Source organism: Acanthopagrus latus, chromosome 1, assembly GCF_904848185.1.
Source record: "Acanthopagrus latus isolate v.2019 chromosome 1, fAcaLat1.1, whole genome shotgun sequence".
Taxonomy (NCBI): Eukaryota; Metazoa; Chordata; class Actinopteri; order Spariformes; family Sparidae; genus Acanthopagrus; species Acanthopagrus latus.
This window is the reverse complement of record NC_051039.1, coordinates 24,512,225-24,535,048: the sequence shown is the minus strand read 5'-3', so window position 1 is coordinate 24,535,048 and position 22,824 is coordinate 24,512,225. Positions and strand designations below refer to the sequence as shown.

General features: G+C 41.5%; 2 protein-coding genes across 3 annotated transcripts; both read left to right on the top strand.

Moving 5' to 3' along the window:
• The first annotated feature begins 7,317 nt into the window (after positions 1-7,317).
• Positions 7,318-16,679, top strand: notum2 (notum pectinacetylesterase 2). Its single transcript, XM_037104643.1, has 14 exons — positions 7,318-7,520; positions 8,198-8,266; positions 9,793-9,856; positions 9,995-10,355; positions 10,540-10,592; positions 11,152-11,247; positions 11,608-11,668; positions 12,330-12,454; positions 12,598-12,700; positions 13,095-13,283; positions 13,439-13,539; positions 14,337-14,484; positions 14,780-14,827; positions 15,342-16,679. Exons 4-14 carry the CDS (start codon positions 9,997-9,999, stop codon positions 15,643-15,645), a joined length of 1,587 nt encoding a protein of 528 aa, XP_036960538.1. The 5' UTR covers positions 7,318-7,520; positions 8,198-8,266; positions 9,793-9,856; positions 9,995-9,996; the 3' UTR covers positions 15,646-16,679.
• Positions 16,680-18,120: 1,441 nt separating this feature from the next.
• rps15a (ribosomal protein S15a) lies at positions 18,121-22,532 on the top strand. Of its 2 annotated transcripts, none has more exons than XM_037113486.1 (5): positions 18,121-18,273; positions 19,194-19,331; positions 19,606-19,685; positions 20,075-20,160; positions 22,439-22,532. In XM_037113486.1, the coding sequence occupies exons 2-5, from the start codon at positions 19,199-19,201 to the stop codon at positions 22,530-22,532; spliced, it is 393 nt and encodes a 130-aa protein (XP_036969381.1). In that variant the 5' UTR covers positions 18,121-18,273; positions 19,194-19,198. The 2 variants fall into 2 exon arrangements, with proteins under 2 accessions (XP_036969381.1, XP_036969391.1); XM_037113496.1 differs by having other exon boundaries at positions 18,263-18,364.
• The last annotated feature ends 292 nt before the right edge of the window (positions 22,533-22,824 follow it).

The window sequence follows — 22,824 nt, the reverse complement described above, 5'->3', positions numbered from 1 at the left end:
TTCATGATTATCTACATGAACCCACGTTTTACCTTGTGCAAGATACATGTTTGTAAGCCCTGTTTCATCTCTTATTGTAATGCTCCCCTTGAGTGGCAGCTTGTCTGATAAGTGAAGTAGGTGAGAAAATTGGTGCAGAAGACATACTCTGAATAGTCAATATAAGAAATCCAATGGCAGTTTACCTGAGTAATCATGTACCTGTTGGTTGTGAACAATGGACGTTAGACTAAGATCCTATGTTCAACAAAAGATGAATACATCTAAAAAGGACATATTCCTACTAGCATACACGGCCATCATGCCTTTCAACAAACTCTCCTGTTTCACATGTAGTAGTTCATATATCAAGCTGAGCAATGACTTGTCATCCCGGCCTTAGTGCTGAGTGCCCTCACACAGCTGTTCTGGGTACATTAGGTCACTGAGAAAGAGGGATTGACAGGAGGTTTGTCCAGGGACCCCTAATCTATTAGGCCTTTCAACAGTTTGAGCAAAGTGTTCATTCCCCTCCGAGTCAGTATAGGTTTGACCTCACTGTACAGTCAATACAGAACATTGAACCAAAGCCTTTTTTCACTATGGTTTAGCCTTATGAACTGGAGATGATGCAGTGAATTATGGTCAGTGGTGGGCCCTTTGATGGTAATCTTTCTCTTGGCTCTAGCAGGGAGTGATTGGTCATATTGAAAATCCTATACTGGCATTAATCAAAATATATGAGCACAGATGGGTGACAAATGAAAGGAAAGGCAGACATAATGAATAGTGTCCTGGCAAGAGGTGGGCATCATGAACAACTTCAATCTAGAGGTCTGCGAAACTCTGGGAAACCATTATTCCTAACTCGCGTTTAGTCCGTGTGTCCAAGAGGTCAAGAGGACAGTTTGGAACATCCCAGGCCCTTTATACTCTCCCCAAATTAAAGTAGAATAGTTTTTTTGTGGTGATGTAAAAGGATGTGAAGACATTTTTTTGTGGAATGTCCACTTATGGTATAGTATTAAACAAAAACAAACACACATTTGAACAAAAGGGAAGATAGAAGATGACACAAGCCTGGCAAGCCTATCTGAGATAAAATTCGAGTTTGGACCCAACACAGGTCCTTGCGGTCCACTGTGCATCTCCAAGAGCTAAAGTCCTCTACGGTTGGACGTGGCATCAGTTGGAAAAAGGGGTTGATCTGTCCGGTCATCACTTGCCTGCAGCAGTTTGACGGTTCTGCAGGAAGTTGTCAAAATAAAAAGACTCCTCAAGATCTCGCATTATGCCCTTATTTCCATTTATGTGGTCCCGGTACATGGTTCTGCATTACAAATTGTGAGCAGCAGGGGCTCTTTGAGGTCCCTGCCTCTGGTACATGTGAAATAAAATGCAATGTATTGTAAGTGCAGTTCAGTGATTCTAGACTATTCTTAGCATTTCTGTACAGCATAAAATGGTGAGGATTTAATCAAAACTTGTCAGTTCAGCTGTATGTGGACTGACTATATGAGTCACTATTTCATTGCTGTTTGCCATGAGTCATAAAAGCATTCTCACTGTCTTACCTGAACTAGATAAACAAGAATGATGTTTTCTTGTTTACATATGACTAAAACAAACAGGTGCAGAAGTCACAGTAGAGGTGACAGGAGGTCACCTGCTATACGTGAGTAACGTGAGACAGTACGCGGCTTTGCAAATGAAAGGTAGATCACCGTCATTAATCTATGCCCCAGATTAATAGTGCTGACAGCTTTATAGCAAGGTACAACGTTTAAATAAAGCCACAAATGTACAGCTCCATCTGTAGCACCATTTTGGGTGATGAAATTACTGGTAAATAAAAACAGGAGTGATGACTGTGTCACGGTGTTAATGACAGCGAACCATCAGCTTCACATCTAAATTAGTTGCCATCGTTTAACCATAGACATCATACTTTTAACACCACTTTTCGTAATTTGTCTCATAAAATCAGAGAGCTGCTTTCCGCATCTGTCTGAGGCCATCAGAAGTCCATGTGAATTGTTTAGGTTCTCAGAATCGCATCCAAAGGAATCTGCTGAAACACTGACTGAGATACTGGCAACAAGATTTTGAAAAGGGCAATAAAACTCAACTAAACTGGGACTGTCTTGCTACCCGTGAATAATTGTGGTTGTAAATTTTCGGCAGTACGAATAATAGGAGAATAGTCATGAAAGCTTTCGGATACAGATTGTATTGCTTCTTGGCTTCAATGTTTGCAGACTGTCAGTCAGCAGGCCTGTCTGGGGTTTATGGTAACTAAAACCATAAGGTCAATCTGTAGTATTGAGCAGCCACAGGAGACTGAGTAGACTTTGTTTTACTTGGGAATCACTTTCAATGTCAACCTTTCTGACAATTTTTAATGCGTTTTCTTACAGATTTTGTAAATGCCTTTCTATACAAGGTTTTCTATCTCACAGTAGTCCCTTGAAATATACAGAATCATCCTTTAGACAAACATCTCCTGGGCTGTGATGATGAGATAAATGCAATCCTTTTGGGAATGTCAGATATGAGCTGTAAGGGCAAAGCCATTATCTTAAACATCATTTTTGACATATGCACAGCCTATTCACGAGGGTTTTGTTTCCAAGCCAATCAGACAGAGTGTCTGCTGCAACATAAACAGCTTTCTGAATGTTAGACCATGATGTTAAATCAGTTTTTAAGCAGTTGCCCTGTCTGGCAGGATTTAATGGAATCCTCAGACATTGTGGTAAATACACTTATTGGTTTTCTTGCTGAGAGTAAGATGAAAATGATTGATTCCACTCTATGAATTGTGACTGATATCAATCTTTTTTTCACAGAATTCTCTACACAACAACAGATTTGTGTGATTTAAAAGTCCTTACTATCGCTTTAATGTCCTGGCTTACATCTGCTTGTATTTTCCCTGTTCTCCCTTAACACAGAAAATAATTACCTCTACCAGTTCACATCCAAATCCACCTCACCCATTTAATTACTGTACTTTAAACCTATCATGCTGCCAAGGCTATCCACCTTGGGGAAGTCCAACTTTGCATCCTTGCATGATTGTGTCTGAACATGGATGCGGGGAACATAGTAATCTGGCGACATAATGATATTATGTTTTGTCTGATGAGCTCAGCCCAGTTGACTGCCCGAGGTGATAAAGCTAACACAGATGCTGACTGTCATGTCACCATAAATTTAATGTACAAGTGCATGTGCATGCGTATTAGAGTATGCATCGCTGCGACCCTGTAACAAGGGGTTCTCAGAAGTGAGGGACCATTAACTTGAAGTGACTCAGTAGAGCTTTTCATATACTTCTGCTTATTCAGGTCAACTATTCGCATACAGCAACGTGGGCTGAAAAACAGACATACTCAGAGAGACAGCTCTATAATTAGTAAACATTTTTACTACTCTGTGGTATGTCTGTACATATAAGTACCTGTAGAGTGATGTCACTTTGCTTTACATTACTGTGCTGGACTTAGTGATAATACATTAATGGTTCTATGTTGCTTTTCCTCTGTTCTGTTTGCTCTGAAATGTAAGTAAATACATGTTACACAATTATAGTGCTGAAAGATATATATGTACGCATATGTTCATGTTCTCGTGCCGTTGACTACTTGGCCCCATGATACATTTTTGGGTGACTGAGGGGTGTGTGGCCTGAAGGAGCTGTGACCACGTGTCCACATGTCTTCGCAGTGTGCAGCGACAACACATGATGCAAAGGGCTGACATCACTTCAGCTGGAATCTCTGATTTACGGCCTGTCACACAGTGCCACCCACCGATCACTTTGGAGGAAGAAAAAAACACACCAAGGTCAGTCTCTGAAGAGGGTTTATCAGTGTAAAATAATAAAAAATAATATTTCACCATGAAAAATAATGTTGCCCTATTTTTATTACATCAACACAAACCTTTTTCAACAATCAGGCAAGAAGATAACCAAAGCCACAATAGTTATAATGGAACCCTGATCATAACAACTGAAGGTCTGGATATCCTTTATCAGGACATCCTTAGGCTACATTGGAAGCTTGGAAACATTGGCTCAGAGGCTAATCCTTCATCAGATGATAGCTAGTGGGTTCCAATATTAATTCGGACTACAGACATTTACTTCTGACAGAATACTGATAGGTGATCCTGATTAGTCTTGTTGCACCACCAGCAGGTTAATGTTTAACTTTCACTCAGTGAAGTATCTCAATATCTTTGTATGACATTCTTGGTCCCCAGAAGATGAATTTTAATGGATTTGGTGCTCCCTTTATTATTATTATTATTATTATTATTATTATTATTATTATTATTATTATTATTATTACTATTATTATTACTATTATTATTATTTTTTTTCTTTCTTTTTTTACCCTCAGGTCAAAGTTTTAATTCATCCAGTACTTGATTTATGACATACACTCACTATCAGTTGTACTGCGAGTTTAGTGCCAAAATAAAAATGTTACTTGCTATCATGGTAAACTGTGAAAATATAACATAATAAGCATGTTAGCATTGTGAGCATGTTAGTATTTAGCTCAAAGCACTTAGACCATACAGCTCAGTTGGCAAACTGATTTCTGGGTCAATATGGTGTTTTAGGGTGTATGATTTATTTTTACAAAGACCTGAGGTATATTCAGTTGAACCACGATATTAAATGGACCCAATATTAAATGACACATCAAGGTGACATTTGTCTGTATCTCTTCGTATTGGACGGTGCTTGTGTAACTTTTTCCACTCTGTGTTGTGTGATAGTCATTGATCTGGTGTGAGGACTTATGCAAAGGACCCACTGTCGAGTGCCACAGTTGAGCATGGCGTGACCCCAGCGATCGTATCCATCACTGCACTGACAGGTCTGCTGGTTCATCCAGCATGACTCCAAGGCCATGTTGCTGCTCCACTGTGTCCTGAGTCCCAAAGACACTTAAAGCTGTTCACTCAAGCCCCCCACACTCCTTCAGAACCAGTCGCCCACTTAAACCAGCGAACAGTATTACAGGCTGTTGGATGAGGCCTGCAGACCCAGAGTGAAATGAATGAATCATTTCCCATATAATATGTCACTTACATATAGGTTAGCAGCAAACCTGGTATGTATTTCCATTGTAAAAAATTAAACATGCTAACTTTTGTGAGCTGATGCTTTCAGTTCTTTAATCTCCCAATTTGTCCTTTACACACCTTTGACTTTCTAGGGTTGTGGTTGTGGCATTCATACAAGAGGCTCAACGTGTTTTGCCTGTATGAAGGTGCGTCTGGCACGCCAACACGGTGGACACAATGAATAGCTGGTTGTGGGGGGCTCAGCAGAACGAGCTGCAGCTTCTCCCAGCACTCAAAACTTACTCACTTGTCAGCTATCCTTTTCTACGCCTGTTACATCACCCCAGTCCTCCTGAAACCAACACCTTGTATCCCTGCCATCGACCCCTCCTCCATCTATCACACTGATGCATTGGCAGTCTGCAGAAGGTTACCACGCAAGGCCTCTTAACACCTGGTTTTAGGGATTGTTTAGCCCGCTACCACCTGCTTGCCTCCTGCCGTGGCCTAGCAGTTTACACCGAATCCGCTAAGACCCCGTCTGTCATCCTCACTGATTGAACGGAGAGCTCTGGTAGTGTTGCTCTGGCCAGGTCTCATGCCTCTCGCCTGAGGCTTGTTTTCATGTGGCTTGTAAAGATGCCAGTCTTATCTCCTATTAATCATGGGCCTCTTTCCCAAGCTATGCCCTCCACTGCTGGTGACAACATAGATTCAGAGTGATGCTGTTGCAGATTGTCAAATTACACGCAACATGGCAAGAGGAGCCCAGAGGCACGTTGGTAGTATGGATCACAACCCTATAGAAGGTTTTGTTATTTCATTTTTGACCCACACATTTTGATTTGGGTTCCATTTTATTGAACCACTCTGTGGTTTGTATCTGTTGTTCATATGCTGGGATTTTGGGGCTGTTGGGTTTGGAGTCCCAACCTTTCTTCGCTGGGCGTAAGAATCCAGCTTATGACTGCTGTGTCTGGCTCGTTGTTCTTTGAAGCTATCAGCCGACAAACATTCTAGCTCGTGGCCGGAGCCTCAGCTCTTGAGGCCCGTGATGACACACATGCTCAGCAGACAAAGTGCCCGGACCACCCGGGCTTTAGGTGTTCTGACCTTGGAGGTTGGCTGTGAAAAATAACAACACAAGGGGAGAAAGAATGTCCCCTATGCTGCACATAGGGTCAAGCTGTTGCCCTGGTCAGGGTGAAGTTTAACATGTCTCATGAGCCCATGTTGGGTTATACAAAATGTTTGTTTTTTCAAAGGTAAAGAGATAAAATGTAATAGACTCCAGAAGTGTGTCAGGTCTCACTTTTTGTGTGTAGGAGTATGTAAGTGTATTTGACAACGTCTGGGCCATGATAAGTAGCAGGGGTTGAATCACTGGAGGTGTAGAACACAAATTCCGTTGAATCCACTGATCTGAAGCCTGCTGTGAAAAACGTATCATTCTGTCCAATCCCATATCAAAGAAAAACTAAATAGCAGCAATGCCATCTCTCCGTTCGTGACATTCTAGCGAAACAGTGATAGATTTACAGTTACTTCTTTTGCTTTTCAGCTATTTGAGGTATCTGTTAAACAGATTGTTGCATTGATTTCTGGGAAGACAGATGGTGGTGTGCATGCCTCAAGACAACTGAAGGAATGAAGAATTGTTCAGCTCGGTAGATCAAATTCAGTATAGTGATGTCCTTAGGGTACAGTTTTATTGCGCTTAGGCACATACGATCTCACGGACATATTTCTGAGTAGCTTTGTTTTCTTTCTGGCCATAGTTGAAAGTAGATAAAATGGCATGAAATGCTTGAAAATGATACAAAAATACCATTTCCCCCCTGCCAAAGCAATAAGACAAACTTTGATAAATCTGTCTGCCTTGTTTAAAAGTATTTAAATGGTAAGGTGATCATTGCAGACAAAAAAAAGAGAATCGTAATCCTTAACATATCCCGAATAAAGACAGACTTTGTACAACCAATTTTATAGTCCACCTTTGACATCATATTGTTTTTATGTGTGCCTTTAAAACTGAAGTCATTACATGGCCCTACATCTGTTTGATATGTCTAGTTTGATTGTGGAGTGTGTATATGCTGCTGGTTATTCAGTTCAGTCTCTTTAAGGCGACGTGAACTTAAGATTTATTGCACTCATTATAATCAATGTATTCTTTTCCTCTGTGCCTAACTCATACCCAGATCTCCTGCCACCCTGCACCCCCTTCAGCCCCAGCAGCCCCATGATCAGGAACATGATCAGCCTCTGGCCTTTCAAGCGATCATTATTTGCTGTGATTGACATGTTGGGATGGTTTGCATTTCATTGATGAGATTTTCAGAGCCGTGGGGCTTGTGATCCTTTAGCGATCGGTGGTACGTCACCTAACAGCCATCCCAGTAGCACAAGGATGGATTACCAAAGGAGCAACTGCCCACAGTCCAAATATCATCAGGGTAAATTTGATCATTCAAAATTTTGTTAGAATTGATATATATATATATATAAATATGATGAGTCCTCTAACCATCTTCACCTAATAACTATCATTTTCCTTATCATTACATCTTTTTTTTTTAAAAAAAAATTCCGAATATGCAAATAGAACAAGGCTTCCTGATTGCTATTTATCAAATTATTTGTACAACATCATATGGAAATGAAGATTTTGAGGACGCAAAATAATAATGATAAACATTAAAATCTGATCTGATCTGAAAACTTCTGATGAAATGAGTGGATAAAAGCACATCATTAGTCCCTGAAGCCCTAGTTAACATATTCAGCTTCATTTTGTTTTCAGCCAACAATCTAAAACAGACAGGTGCAGAATTTTGTATCCTAGAAAATTAGGAAAACCAGCACTCACAGTTAAGAGGCTGGTGCCAAATGATCGTCAAGCTTTTTAATTATCATTTTAGTTTCAATCAAGTAGTTTGAATATCAAATAAAAAGTTTGTGCTCTAGAGTAGTAGTGGTGTTTGGGCAAATAATGAGACTGCCATGTACATTCGTGGCCAAAAGGGGCCTGCCAACATTTTTCTGCCCTGGGCCTTCTCGGGAGATTTGACTGGCCATGCAGAGGGACAGTCACAGATCCGTTTCAAATACTCTGTCCCTTTCTTCACCAAAGGCAAACTCACCCAACCTGCCACCCAGGAGTCTGCAGAGGTTGTGGACCTGAACAGGGACCCAACAGAAGGTACAGACACCTTATCACAGACACTGCACATAACCTTTCAGTCTGCAGGAGGGAATTAGTTGAACTTGATTGATATGTAATCTATGTGGGAGTGGAGGGAGTAGCATATCTGTAACATCTCATCGACAGTCCTCATTCAGATGTTATCTTTATCATTTGATCTGGAACTGCATTTTTATAAGCATTATGTTCTAGTTCAGAATTGTTAAAAGTCCGAAGGCTGATCAAACTGAGTCAGTGACATAGAAGAAGATAGTATCATCTGCATAAAAATATATTTGATATTTATTCATGTATGTTTCCAAACTCATTGTTTACACAGTGAGTAAAATAGTACACTCTGCAGTCATATTTCACATGATGAATCTGATATTTGAAAGTCATAACCTCACAGCAACCACTCCCATGTACTTTAGTACAATTTTCAATTTTTAAGTACTTTGAGTACTTTACTTTGTACTTGAGTATTTTCCTCTTCTGTTACTTACTCAGAACATTTACTGGATAACTTTAATGTGAATATATGTATAATTTACTTTTACTTTCAGTACGTTTAACGCCAGAAGATTATTTTAAATACTTTTAATATCAGACACCACAAGACTTTTACTCAAGTACTTTTTGTGTCACAAACTAAGTCAAGACAAATAATATTTTTTTTCTGTTGTGGGATAAAGATAATTCTATCATATCAGATGAAAGAATAGTGATCTGTATTTGAATTTGAATCGATGGTTATGAATCAAAAAATGTGTTTGGATTTTTTGGTTATTTCTTTTTTTTTATAAGAAATAAAATCAAAATCATGTAAGTGTTATGTAAGGACCCTTCTCCAGTATATTAACTCATAAAGCTAACGTTATTGTCATTGTAACAATAATATTGAGGCTTGTTTAAGAAATTTTGGGACCATGCGTAATGTGTTAACTAGAGTGTCGACCACCTGTGTCAGTGCTCTCTGCCTTGAGAGTGTCGACTAAGTTGTTGGCTACATGTGAACCTTGCGCTACTATTCATTCCAGAGTCGGAAAGTGTTTGAGGTGTGTGCTCCAATGACCTCGGGGTCACATACCACGCGAAAGGGGCAATGCAGTTATGCTGACCATGTAGATGTTTAAATCAAAACCCTGGCGATCAGAGGTGCGCGGTGGGAGGGAGTAGAGGAGAGACGATGGGGGGAAGGAGAGCTTGTTCTTGAGCTGTGGTCCCATCAGATGAGAGAGAGCTAGGTGGTGGGTGTGTGCGAGGACTTGAAATAGGTTCAGGAGATACGTGTGTTATCTTTTCTCTTCGCCACTGGCCATCCGGTACCTCCCTCACCGTGTGTCGTCAGCAGTTAATCCCAGGCCCTGACAGGATCTGCAAGGGAAAATGGGAGGAAATCTGATCCATATGGTGGCACTATAAAGCTCACCGCTGATTTGCAGGCTTCATCAAAACCTGGTCAAGGCTTCATCACTGCTCACTTCTGGCATCCTTCTCTCCCACCTGCTCACTGCGCCCTGAAATTCTCCCTCTCTCCTCAGCAGCACCAGTTATCTGCCTGACCCCAGGGTGCCTCAGCACAGATCTTCACAGCAGATTAGAGAGGTAAGTTAATTTCTAGGTTGAAAAGTGATGGATTTCATTTAGACAAGTTATCGACAATCAAGATAAGAAGATGTGCAAGGTAATTCTTCATGTTGAGCAGTGAGTAATCCCGTGTCTTTTTCTCTTTTGTTGCCTCAGATATGAAGATCCTGGGCCAGGTTGCTTTCCTGCTTTTGCTCGGGGGGATCTGGTGTCAGAACAACCGTAATGCCAAAGCCAGCAAACCCAGCAAGAAGTCTGGTGGTAACCAGGGGGGGGAATCTGGCCAGTCTCCCCCGACTGCTGATCTGACTCCTGGAAACACCAGGAGCACCAGAGGCGGTGGAGGCTCAGCTGAAACCGGACGAGAAGGTGCTTCAGGAGCTGCTGGAGCTGCAGGAGCTGCAGGAGCTGCAGGAGCTGCAGGAGCTGCCCGAGCAGCTGGACAACAGACGGATGAAATGAGGCTGCACTTCCTCAGGAACACCCAAGTTACATGCAATGATGGAACAGCAGCTGGGTGAGATGTTCTGGATCACTTGTTTTTCTGAAACTCTTAGCAAGAAACTAACTTGTGACATTTTTTGCCATTTTGTGTCAGTTTGCTGAATAAGGCATTGATTTTAGAAGCTACATCAGTGTGTCCATACATGGCTGCTTTATCTTCACCATCTCCTCAATCCCGTTTATTTGTGGTTGTACAGGTTTTACCTAAAAGAGTTCAGAGGAAGCCGCCGATGGCTGTTATTTCTGGAAGGTGAGTATTTAAAAACCCAACATGTTAATTTGGTCCCGAAAGGTCAGCTTGGTTTGGCATGACGCCCCCATTGGAATTTTGATGGGGATGTCATCTTGTCCTGCCATCTTCTGTTTTTCTCCTTTTTTGGTTGCTGTCCGTCACTTTGATAGACCTAGGATGGGGGAAATTGATGTGGTTTGTCTTCCACCTTGACTCATGAGAGCACAGAAGAGTTTCCCAAACACTAACATTTTACCTGGCTGAAGTGACTTCATCTAACAGGGTTTAGGATTTATGTATGCATTGTTCTGACAAGTACAGCTGTAATAAATTGTCTTTCCTCTCACACCTTTAGATGTCAGACTGTTGTTGTATTAGTAGAAAGAGAAAACTATCACATGAGCTGAGAGGCAATCAACAAATCAGGCGCTGACAGTAAAATAAAGGAATTGTTTATCATTTTGCATTGAGTCTTAGGCTACAGGTGCATTCCTCACAGGCCTGCCTGATGGGCTAACGAGGGTCTCCCTCGCTGTGCCTGATGTGAACGTCTAATATTAGTCTCTATTATTTTTAGGTGGCTGGTGCTGCCACAGCAGGGAGAGTTGTGATTCCAGGTACCAAAATATACCCCGGCTAATGAGCTCATCAGGGTGGCCCCAGACAAAAAGAGGTAGGTCCGTTGGCCTGGTTTTTAAATGCATGACATCAAGGGAGTCACTGTGTCCTGAAACATTGTGAAGACATAGATGGAAAAAAAGACAATGTAATAAGAGGATCATATGAGGTAAAATTGAGGTAGATTATTACAGTGGGGAACAAATTGCAGAATGACGCATGGAAATACATTTTTATCCTATTGATCTGTAACTGATAATGCTCTTTTACAAGTGATAGAGATGAAACTGGCTGTTTCTAAAAGTCCCTGTCCCCAGCGTGCCTAGTGTCAAAGACACCTATGCATGTCAAACATGATCCCCATACGTTGCTCATTTTATGCCATCTGTCTGATCTCTGGTTGTTGGATTTACAGGAACTGGAATATTGTCTGCTCAAGCAGAGGAAAACCCACACTGGCACAATGCAAACATTGTGTAAGTACTTCCATATTCTCACCATGTATGGCTACTGGATGTGTCATGTGCAGTTAACAGTTGTGAGACATAAAAATACACAGTTCTATAGAATTTAAAATGTCATTTTATGGCTTACATACTCAAAGAGCGGGTGATCTGTTAGTTGTTTTCATATTTTAACTTGAAGCTGCATTAAATACCACCTGTGAGAATGTTGGCTGGTATTTTTTTTCACCTTGTGTGTGCGTGCGTGTGTGTGCATGTGTGTGCTTGGGTGTGTGTGTGTGCGTGCGCCATCATAGCAAAATGTGGTCCAGGAGACACCTACAGTGGGAACTACCACTGAGGCCATTCTGATTGCTTTGCCAGGTGCTTATATTGTCACAACTGTGCAAGGTGCAGTCATGAACAGTGTGAACTTGAGATCACAATGAAGGTGGTTTAAAGATATTGAGAGCAGCTTTAAAGCAAGACTGCCACTTAAATAAATTACACAAAGTTCCTCTGTCCACATGCAATAAAATGCTCCCTCACTCAATTCACTTTCCTGCTTTAGCCTTACTTGGTCTGGTTTGACCTGTACCTTGTAGTGGTGAATACAGGTGAGTTGATCCTTGAGTCCTTGTCTTGATGGCCTCAAGCCTCAGTGTAGCAAAAGTAACTGCCTCCCGTTCCGCAGATTCATCCCGTACTGTTCCAGTGATGTATGGAGTGGCACTGGGCCCGCCCCGACCCCTCCTCCAAGGCAACGACAAGGCAGGGAAAAGGAGAGAGAAACAAATACAAATACAAATACAAATACAAGTATGTTTTCTTCAGATCTTTCAAGGGTTTCCCTCATCAGAATGACAAACCTGCGCCTGCTTCAGTTACAAGACAACATGATTAATCTGACTTCCTGTTCAGTTCACTGCTCCCAATCATTTGATGTGTGCATTTGTTATCAGCTGAGTACACCTTCATGGGATCCCTGATCATCCGCGAGGTCATCAAAGACCTCGTCCCCAAAGGAATCAAGCAGGCCAAGGTTGTCATGCTGTCTGGCACAAGGTGAGTTTGTTTTATCGCTCACGCTCTGATGCTGACACCAGCTATTGGACGAGAGCCCACATCCTTTGTACCATCTGGACCATCTCCATCCCCAACAATAAACAAGAGAGTCCCTATTTTGGCTGCATCCTCTTGTCAACAAGGAAGATGTTTACAGTCAACTGTGAACAATGACATTATGTCTATTAAAGGGCCTTGCCCTGTAATGGTGAACATTCTTCCCAGGTTAGCAACATAGTTGTTGGGACACCCCTGGCCCCTAAAACAGGAATCGCTGACTGAATGCAAAGCTGCTATATTTTAACTTCATTGCTCTCAGCTGGAACGCTGTGTCATTAGAAAAATGGTGCTCTCGAAGCTGGACTATTTATTGTTTTTCTTGGCTCCCCTGCAGTGCTGGAGGGACGGGTGTTTTACTGAATATTGAGAGGGTGGCCAGTCAGCTGCAGCAGCTCGGTGCGGAGGCGCAGGTCCGAGGCCTCGTGGACTCTGGGTGGTTTCTAGAGAGTAAACAGCAGAGATCGGCCAACTGCCCCGAGACTATTTCCTGCTCACCCGAAGATGCTATCAGGATAGGTCTCAGGTAAGGTCATGCAGTCTTCACTCAACCTGCACAGAGTTTATGTGACGAAACATGTTCACAGGCCTGATGCAAAAAGTGAAATGATCTTTGTTTGCTATACAGTGTTGTTCTGTCTGACTGTGATGTGTGACAATAGGTTTATGTTGTTTTCCCAGGCTGTGGAACGGGGTTGTACCTGAAAGATGTCGGCAGCTCTATAAGAGAGGAGAGGAGTGGCAGTGCTTCTTTGGCCACAAACTCTACTCCACCTTGACCTGTGAGTGCTGGCTGGTGCCTAAACTCATCATGATGTGTACGCTACATATTCGACGTAGGCTGTTTTATAATTTTTATTTTTTTTTACTGAATCTGCTCAAAAGAATTGCACACTGAATAGTACAATATGAGAAGCACAAGTTTTCTTGGAAGTGGAAAAGTAAATGGACTCCAGTGTTATCCAGTGCTGATCATTTTCATGATTTTACTTCAGCAGAAGCAGTATATGGTATTTGATCCAAATCCTATGAGGAAAAAAAACCCTGACATAACAACTTACCAAATCATGACCACAGTATCATCACAGTAAAACATATTTTTTTTGTATGTAACTTGCACAAAAAAGAAACAATGCATACAAATAAAAACGTTTGCCAATCTACAGTTACCATCTTGCCTTGTCCCAAATTTCAACACAAGACTATCCCCTGCTGTGGCCACCTGTCAAAGTCATAGTCTCAACAAATGGGGGGCAGAATATTACTACAGTAACTGGTTACTATTGCTACTGTTAGCTAGTCAGCTCAGTTAGGCGTGCAGCTGCAGACTGGACACTCAAGAACCAGGGTTGTGTTAGTGTTTAAACCACTAGCACAGGCGTTTGCGCTTGGACAAGCTAGGGCTAACTGGTTAGCATGCTAACTTCAGACATCATATCAGCAAAACTACTGTTTATTCACATTCTATTGAGAACTTGTTAATTTTTTTTTAACATTTTCAACTAGAACTCTTACATATTGCCACTACAACATATCTTTTCCATCATCTTTGATATTGTACTCTTTGTTTTCCCTGCAGCCCCTCTGTTTGTCGTGCAGTGGCTGTTTGACGAGGAGCAGCTGAGAGTGGAGAACATCTACATGGGAGGACAGAGTCTGTCCGAGGAGCAGTGGCAGTACATACAGAACCTGGGCAGGGAGCTCAAGAACTCTCTGAGAGATGTCACGTAAGTCCCGCCCCCCCAAAAAAAACTAAATCAAATGAGCACCAGGTGATTCACTTAAAAAAACTCAATCCTGGGGCACCGTTTAGCTCAGTGGGTAGAGCGAGCGTCCCGTGTACAGAGGCTTTGTCCTCACTGCAGTTACCATCCGGGGTTCAAGTCCTGGCCTGGGGACCTTTGCTGTGTGTCACTCCGCCTCTCTCTCAACCTGTCACGTCTTCAGCTGTTCTGTCAATAAGGCCAAAAAAACCCCTCAGTTCTAGTGATAACTGTATTCTTCCTCTGTGTGTGTTTTCAGGGCTGTGTTTGCTCCGTCCTGCCTCTCCCACACATCGATCACCAGAAGGTAAGAATGGATATCTGACTCCTGCGGTGGTAATTTGCTTTTTACGCCCACCACAACCATTTGACTCTCGCCTCTCTCTACCAGCAGTCATCCCTACCCAGTGAGCTCATGCTGCTGTTTTTGTTTGCCCGTTCATCATTCTGCATACTTCGTGTCACCAAATACCATTTCACACTTTCCCCAACCCCTTGGTCCCTCTTGAACTCATAATTTTGAGGCACGGATGGACATTGATGGGCCTTTGCAGTCTAAGCTAGGTTTACAGAGTCGGGCTAAGTTAGGTGCATTTATTGAGAGTGATGGTTTTTTTATGAGTGGAGCTGAAGGTCCAAGGTCAGTGTTTGTAATTTTGCAGTGGCAGTTCTGGCGTGCTGCACAAAGATTATGAGCCAAAAGTGGGAAAAGCAAATTGCTCTCAGACCTGCGATCAGACCGTGACGTCACTCATCCTATTGTCTTACCTATTCCCTGTTTATTCCCAACCAGTCACTTCCCTGTCTTGTTGCTCTTCTAGTAACTGGATGAGTTTCCAAGTCAAAGGCACCTCTCTGCCGCGGGCCCTGCAGTGCTGGGACAGGAGTCTGGAGGCGACCCGCAACAACAGAACCCCCGCCAAAGGCTGTCCTTTCCACCTGGTGGACACCTGCCAGTGGCCCCAGTGCAACCCTACCTGCCCAGCCTTGGTGGACCAAGCCACCCAGCAGGAGCTCACCCTGCCCCAGATGCTGGTAGCCATGGGGCTTGACCCCCAGAAGCTGGGCCTGGATCCCCAGGAAGATGCAGATTCTCTGGCCAGCATGGTCAGCAATGGTGGCTAAATGTCAACGTTGATGGCGGCTTTTTAGGTAGCCATGCAAAGGCTTACTGGAGGAAAGCAATGTGTTGAAATTTTAACAGAAATAGTACAGAAATCTGGTTACTATGTCTTGTGCTGCTCAGCATTCCATTATGCTTCATGTGTCTGTTCAATTAGTGACTTGACTGGTGGCTATGTCACTGTGTCTCTGTGCCTCTACTGGACACCAGCAGAAAGACATTCAGTTCTAAACCCAAGGTGGTTGAATAGCTTTGAGTTTTTAGCAGATTACTGGACATACTGCACCCACTACAACACACTTTAATCATGATCACATGAGTAAATAAACTTCAAGAGTGTGCTAGTATAACTGAATACATTAATCCAATAGGGTCTCCTGCAAAAAAGTCAGAAGCAACCACATGTTGCTCAGACAGGACAGATAATGAAAATGATATTTGCACAACTTATACTTTACTTGTTAGCATTTGAATCAACTTTAATTAAAGGTGCAATGTGCAAGAATTTTGGTAAATAGTAAAATCAGATTAGCAACAGAATGTGAAGCAATTATAGTTTTGACTTAGGATGTCCATGCATTATGTCGCAGAAGTTAACGTTCACTCTTGTGATATTATGAGTATGACTATGGCAGATCTTACATTCTGCACCTTTAAAGGTTTTTTAAATGCTCTTTCTTCCTGACAGTTGTATTTGTCATATATTAGCAGTTACCCATATGTCGTGCCAAACTTTGATAATCTGATCCCCACGTAATAAAACACTCCACAGACACAAAAACGGAACTCACTCTAACTCAAAATGTTTTATTTGCACACACAGTTCCAAAAGACACTGATTGTGATTTATTGTTTCATTTGTAGCTCCTGATGCTATGCTAACTTATATATATGACATGATCTATATATACAGATTTAATGTGCATGTAAGACAAAAAAAGTGTGATTAGTTATTGATGTTTTTTGTGTAGGCCAGCAGGAGTTTATCTATTTGACATGTGAAGTCTGAAATAATAAAACAACTCCTTGAAAAGTATTAGCAGTCCTGTGTTTATGTTGTCGGGACTTTGCATCACAATCCTTCACTGATGTCAACAACGGCCTGCTTTTTTTTTCATAATAAAATATCGAACAGGCCACTGACACTACAGTGAGAGCATGGGAGTGGGAGAGCATTTACATTCCAGTACTTTCTCTTAATGTATGCTAAGTGGAAGTTGCAATTACTCAGTACCAACTGGATATTAATATTCTTCTTATCTTGTGTTGGTGGGCCTAATGAAAGCAACATACTGGCCACTCGATCATGGCTTCTTACTTCAAATTTCTTATTCCTACATTTGATAAGTTGCTAATCTCAGTGTGTTTTAAAATATACACATTCTGCTCAAACGGTGCGTACAGGAAATTCTACGGCACAGCAGGAATTCATTTTTAAAAGCAGATTCCACAAACTACACAAGCAAGCATTGTGCCGTCCGGACCTGTTGCATGTTTCAAAACAATGACGCTCTAATCTAAACAGATAGGTAGATCCCAGTAGACCTCTCTGTGCACTGTGCAATAAAAATTCTGCACATAACTAATTTCTCAGTTTGATTTGTACAGCTGGGCAATTTTCACACCCATATTTATTTTTTATTAATAACTTTACACTTCCACACTGTTTATAATTACACGGTTTATATTTGTACAGAATAAGTATATAGGAGTCAAAAACTATTTATTTCGTTGTTATTCTACTGTCTGTTTTTTTTAGTGCTATCATAGTTTATTGTGCTATTACTGTCCTTTGGCTGCTGTGACACTCAAATTTCCCAGCTTGTGGTAGTAATAAGGGAATTCTAATTCTGATTTAATCCCAAATCATATTGACATGTCCTCCCCTTCTTGCACTGAAAATGTGATGTGCACAAAGTGTTAAATCTAGGCTTTCTTGTAAATTAACTGAAAACAATTTTGTATTTAATGTGGGCCGTCAACAAGTAATTACACTGCTCTGAATAAGAAAACGAGACAGCATTGGTGCAATTATACAGCCTTGGCACTAGATGGCGCTGCTTTAAATCTAATACAGAGGCTATTTACAAAGATCCGACGTAGTGACAACTACTTAGAGAAATGAATATTTAAGCAGTGTCAACAATAAAGTCAAGCGCGTTCGTTTCTTTTACAAATGAATGCATGCTTCAAATGTATTAGAATATAAAATGTGAATAAATCTGAACAGATCACATTAACACTTGCTGATTACATGTAGGCCACAGAACCAAAAAACGTTGTTAAATGTGCTAAAAACTCGTTTTACACGTTTTCTTCCATTCAGCCGCAGCGGAGGAACTGTTCATTTAAAGACACATTTTTTGGTATTACTTTATTTGAACAAATAACATTACGTGAATAATGACATTCTCTCATAAAAAAACATCAACATTTGCCTTTTAATATAAATTCACACATCCTTGACAAACCAAATTGACAATTTGTAACTGTCGTGTATATCACATTTCATTTACCGACACATATTTCGTGTTGGCGCGGGTTATCTCGACTTTGAGACATCTTGGATTTTTTCCCATATTGCATTGCGGGTCCTTTCTACTTCCTCTTTCCGCCATATTGCAGAACCGGTAAGGAGCCTTTTTCACCATCACCTTCAATCTAACAAGTATCTAAAGCATCGAAACGTGAAAACTTCCATTTATGTGATCATCTTGAAGCGTAAGCACATATTAATCTTCTGGAGTGATTATCGTCCCCGTTGGTAAAACGAGTGAGACGTACTTTGGCTTCAAATCTGATCTGCCAGTCCCTCTGTCTGGCCCTGGGTATCGGTGCGTCCAGTGCGCCCTGGTAGCTGTTAGCTTTGTGAACAGAAAAGCGTTGTACCTGTAATAAGTTGCCTCTGTGAGCTTTCCGTTTGATTGTCGTGTGTTTAAACTCTAATATGAGGTCGATATGTTACCTGACCACCGTCTCTGCGAACATCGGGAGATGCTTCGCTAGTACAGCAGGATGTGCTAGGTGGCTAGCCACTGTGTGAGCTCATGAAGGACCATGCTTTGGTGGGAGTCTGGTGTCTGCGCCCTATGTGTAACAGAAAAGCAGCGTTGTGAACTGCGAGAAAACCCCGGCTGGTAGCAGAAAAAATGTTTACTGAACGTTACCCGCCGACATCAGCTGAGGTGCTAACGTCGCGACTGAATTAGAGCTAGTCAGACTTTGCTGTATGTGTTTCTCTCAGTTGACCGTCATTGTAGTATTCCCTGGTCGTTGATACGTGCGGAGTTACAATTTGTGTCCTAGTCAGATGATGATCCGACGTACACTGAAAAATGGACCTTACTCATTTAATTTGATGGATGAGGAAGACCGTTCGATGACAAACTAAGCCTATGGTCTGCAATGCACTGACTGGATTGTGATGGGATGGGGACACTAATATTAAAAGCCCCAGAGCGGGATATGAGGCCAGGCAAAGTGTAGTTTCTTCTAGTGGATGCTAGCATGTCACTCCAGTTGTCTAACACTTGTCTTTTTGTGTTTGCAGGCATCATGGTGCGCATGAATGTTCTCGCAGATGCACTGAAAAGCATCAACAATGCTGAGAAGCGTGGGAAACGCCAGGTCCTCATCAGGCCCTGCTCCAAGGTTATTGTGCGCTTCCTAACCGTCATGATGAAGCACGGTGAGTGGCCATGAGTACTTTAAGTTAAGTGAGTGATGGAGAGCATGAAATATTAAGCTGTGAACTTGGTCATGCAGCACTGGCAGTGCATAAATGTTATATCGATATGTGCTGTTTTGAGCTCCTGGAATAAGATGCTGACTGAGGAGTGGTGGTGGCTCTTGATCTGGGTGTCTCAGCTGGGTCAAACCTGAGCCGCCTAGCACATCAGGTGAAGTGTGTAATAGTCTCAAGCGAGCGTTTTTTTGAATAATGTTGTCATTTGTACCTCCAGGTTACATTGGTGAGTTTGAGATTATTGATGACCACAGAGCTGGAAAAATCGTCGTCAATCTCACAGGCAGGCTGAACAAGGTAAACTTTGTTTTGGTTGAGCTTTTGTTGTTAAGGCTGACCTTAACCAGTATGTCTCTGGTTGTAAGACAATTTCAGGCTCACAGTGTTTTAATTAGCTGTGTTGGCATTGAGGTAATCATAAATGAAACCTGAATTTGTATTTTTGGGTTAGGGTTATTTTTCCACTTGCGTCTTTCAAATGTTTAGTGTTTGTGTTTTTCAATCAGCTGCTTTTATTTAATTTATGCCCTTTTTTTGGTGGTAAATGTGACAACCTGTTAACAGGGCTAAAAGAATACTAAATGTAAAACGGGTGGGACGTTGTACGATGAACTGTTGCTTTTTCTTCCTGCTTTTTACTTTGTATGGATGTTGAGTTTAAACCAGTGTGTTTTCTTCTCTTTCAGTGTGGCGTGATCAGTCCACGTTTTGATCTCCAGCTCAAGGACTTGGAGAAGTGGCAGAACAACCTGCTGCCCTCAAGACAGTTCGGGTGAGAATCAAATTTACAGATTTTTTTAAAATTAAACTGTGGCAGTGATGTTGTGTTGAACCCACTGGAAATACATTTTGTCTTTGCCACACCACACGATTTTTAAAGCTGTCTGATCACTGTGCTTTTCACACTACATATACGTGTTGCACCGTATGACTTATCAGAGACAAGGGGTCACACACATGACCACTGGCATGAGATGTGACAAATTGTGCCCTGAGTTTTAGTGAAAATACAAAAGAAAATAATATAGGTGAGATGATGGATTATGGAACACAGGCAGCAAGGATTATTTCTGGACTGAAAATGTGAAATGGCCTGCTCGCATTGCATGATGGACTGGGTCACATAGGGAAGAGGGACAAAGGAGGGGGTGAGCTTCTCTTATTGGCCGTAGCTCATTTCTAGCTCTCTGACCTGTCTGGTGGACATTGATGAGCTCCTGCATCTAACAGTTCACACATATAATTGTTCTTTGGCACGTGAGCTGATCCACATCTGATCTGGGTTTTTTATTTTTTTTGTTTGTTGCCAATCTCTAAAAACTTTTGATGAAAACAAGAATAGAGTAAAAATCCTGTAGCGTACACTTGACATTAGTCCTAAACGTGTCCAGTCTTGCTCTTGATTAGTTACTTAGAGCAGTGGTTTTATGGCTAAACTGTCTGCTGTGATACTTGCATTTGTTTGGCTGTTCTTTGTGGTTGTGAGGAAAAAAAAAGTTTTTATTTAAGAGATTCAAAGAGTCTTAATGGTTATGGTCGAAGCCAAAAATGCTGTTGAAGCAATTTCTAAATTAACAAAACTTAAGTGCTTCGAGTACAGTTCTCTACAGTGTTTAATGGTGTCTTGATTCATTTCATAATTCTTTTTGTCAGCAGTTATTATCACCAAGTCAGAAGGAGCAGAGTTCTCACTACAGGGTTATAGCCCTGATTTTCCATTTACAGACAGTTTTCCATTTGCTTATAGTCTGGGAGCTGTTCTTGTTCAGTGCTTGTTCCTGAGTGGCGATCACTTTTTGAACTGTCCGAAGATGTGATCTGAGAGCTTGGCAGTGCCTCGTGGATGCTCAAAAGATCAAATGGGCCAATATGTGGTCGTGTCTGAGAGCCATATGAGCTGTAGTGCGATGAATGCAGACATTAGTCTTTCATTCAGCAGTAGTTCTCTGAACCCAGTCTTTTCATGCAGCTACTTGTATTTGTATGGAGTTGAGCGCAAGTTTATATCAGAATATATTGGCATACACACAAGCGTTTCATTATGTGCAACCTTGTTGCTCTTCCTGAACCAAATAGTTTTCCTGTCAAAATATTTACCTACCTCACCATAATTTTCCTCATTTTTTTGCTGCAAATTGGCACACGAACAACTTTGACCAGCTGTCTCATGTCAGTTGCGTTTTCATTCATGATAAAGAATAGTTGGAAGACCACACAGACTAGTCAAGGATTCCGACTGGCGAAAGATCTTGTCGTGTTTGGCCCTGTAGCTTAGTATGACATGTATGGCGATCTGATGATTTAGAAAGTTGTATGGCGTGACTAGAGCCTGAGAGGCTGGGATCATGGACGGATCCCTCAGAAGCTTTGTATCTGCAGGGCAGTCATCTGTTTGGGAAATAAAGCCACCAATGAGATGACTTTGTCCCTCATAGGTAGAAGTTGTTAGTGTGGGGAGAATAACTGAAATTAATTCATTGCTTTTGTCACTTCACAGCAAGGAGGCTAAAATGTTATCCAAACAAAGACATGAGTTTGGTCTTGTTGCATATATTTTAGTAATACCTCTAATATGATCATAACCTTTTTATGTTGGTCAGCATTTAACAGGATTAGATCTTTAAAGCATCATGTCCTAGACATGGATATACTTGTCAATGTCAAGTTTAACTAATGTAAATCCATCTGCCTATTTTTGCAGTAAGTGGACGCGTTGTTTGTGTTTATGTATAAAAACTTAAAAAAAAAAAAACACAAAGTGTGATATTGCTGTGAATTGTGTGTTGATGTGAGGTACTTTTATGAATTGTTAATAGGTTGATTTTCACAGTGAGTGAAACTAGTTCTCCATGTATTTTCTGCTGCCCAAGGAGATTTTCTGTCACAATGGCCTCAAGCTGGACTTAAACTTGCATCCTTTATGTGATCTATTCAGCTGGCATCATGTGAAGCTTTATTACAGAGGGTTAAGTCTGAAGGTATTCTGTGTATTTGTAGTGTGGTGGATTAATCTGAGTTGTATGTTAATGTGCTGACTCATGTTTCCTCAGATACATTGTGCTGACCACCTCAGCTGGAATCATGGACCACGAAGAGGCCAGACGGAAACACACAGGAGGCAAAATCCTTGGATTCTTTTTCTAAAATGTAAAGAACTGCAAATAAAAAAACACCAGTTGAAACCTTGTAGTCTGCTGTCACTAATTTCATACAAAGAGGTGTCTGTGGGGAGGAAGCTTTCTAAAAGGCTACACTTTTTTCAGGTGTTCAGTAGAAGTCCATCAGACGAGGTCACCCAGGTGCTGGTGTTTGTGGTTGTCTGATAAGAGTGTGACATAACACCTGCAGCAACATTTGATTCCGTCCTGAAGAAATGCCAACAATACATGAGCTACATCTCATAGAAAACAGAAGTAACTTGAAGTGACAAACAAAA

Excerpts from the sequence above, each read along its gene's own strand:
- rps15a (XM_037113486.1), top strand. The coding sequence starts at position 19,199 with ATGGTGCGCATGAATGTTCTCGCAGATGCACTGAAAAGCATCAACAAT. Across the intron at positions 19,332-19,605 it reads AACCGTCATGATGAAGCACG|GTTACATTGGTGAGTTTGAG; the intron begins GTGAGTGGCCAT and ends TTGTACCTCCAG. Across the intron at positions 19,686-20,074 it reads TCACAGGCAGGCTGAACAAG|TGTGGCGTGATCAGTCCACG; the intron begins GTAAACTTTGTT and ends CTTCTCTTTCAG.
- notum2 (XM_037104643.1), top strand. The coding sequence starts at position 9,997 with ATGAAGATCCTGGGCCAGGTTGCTTTCCTGCTTTTGCTCGGGGGGATC. Across the intron at positions 10,593-11,151 it reads ATGGCTGTTATTTCTGGAAG|GTGGCTGGTGCTGCCACAGC; the intron begins GTGAGTATTTAA and ends TATTATTTTTAG. Across the intron at positions 12,701-13,094 it reads GTCATGCTGTCTGGCACAAG|TGCTGGAGGGACGGGTGTTT; the intron begins GTGAGTTTGTTT and ends GCTCCCCTGCAG.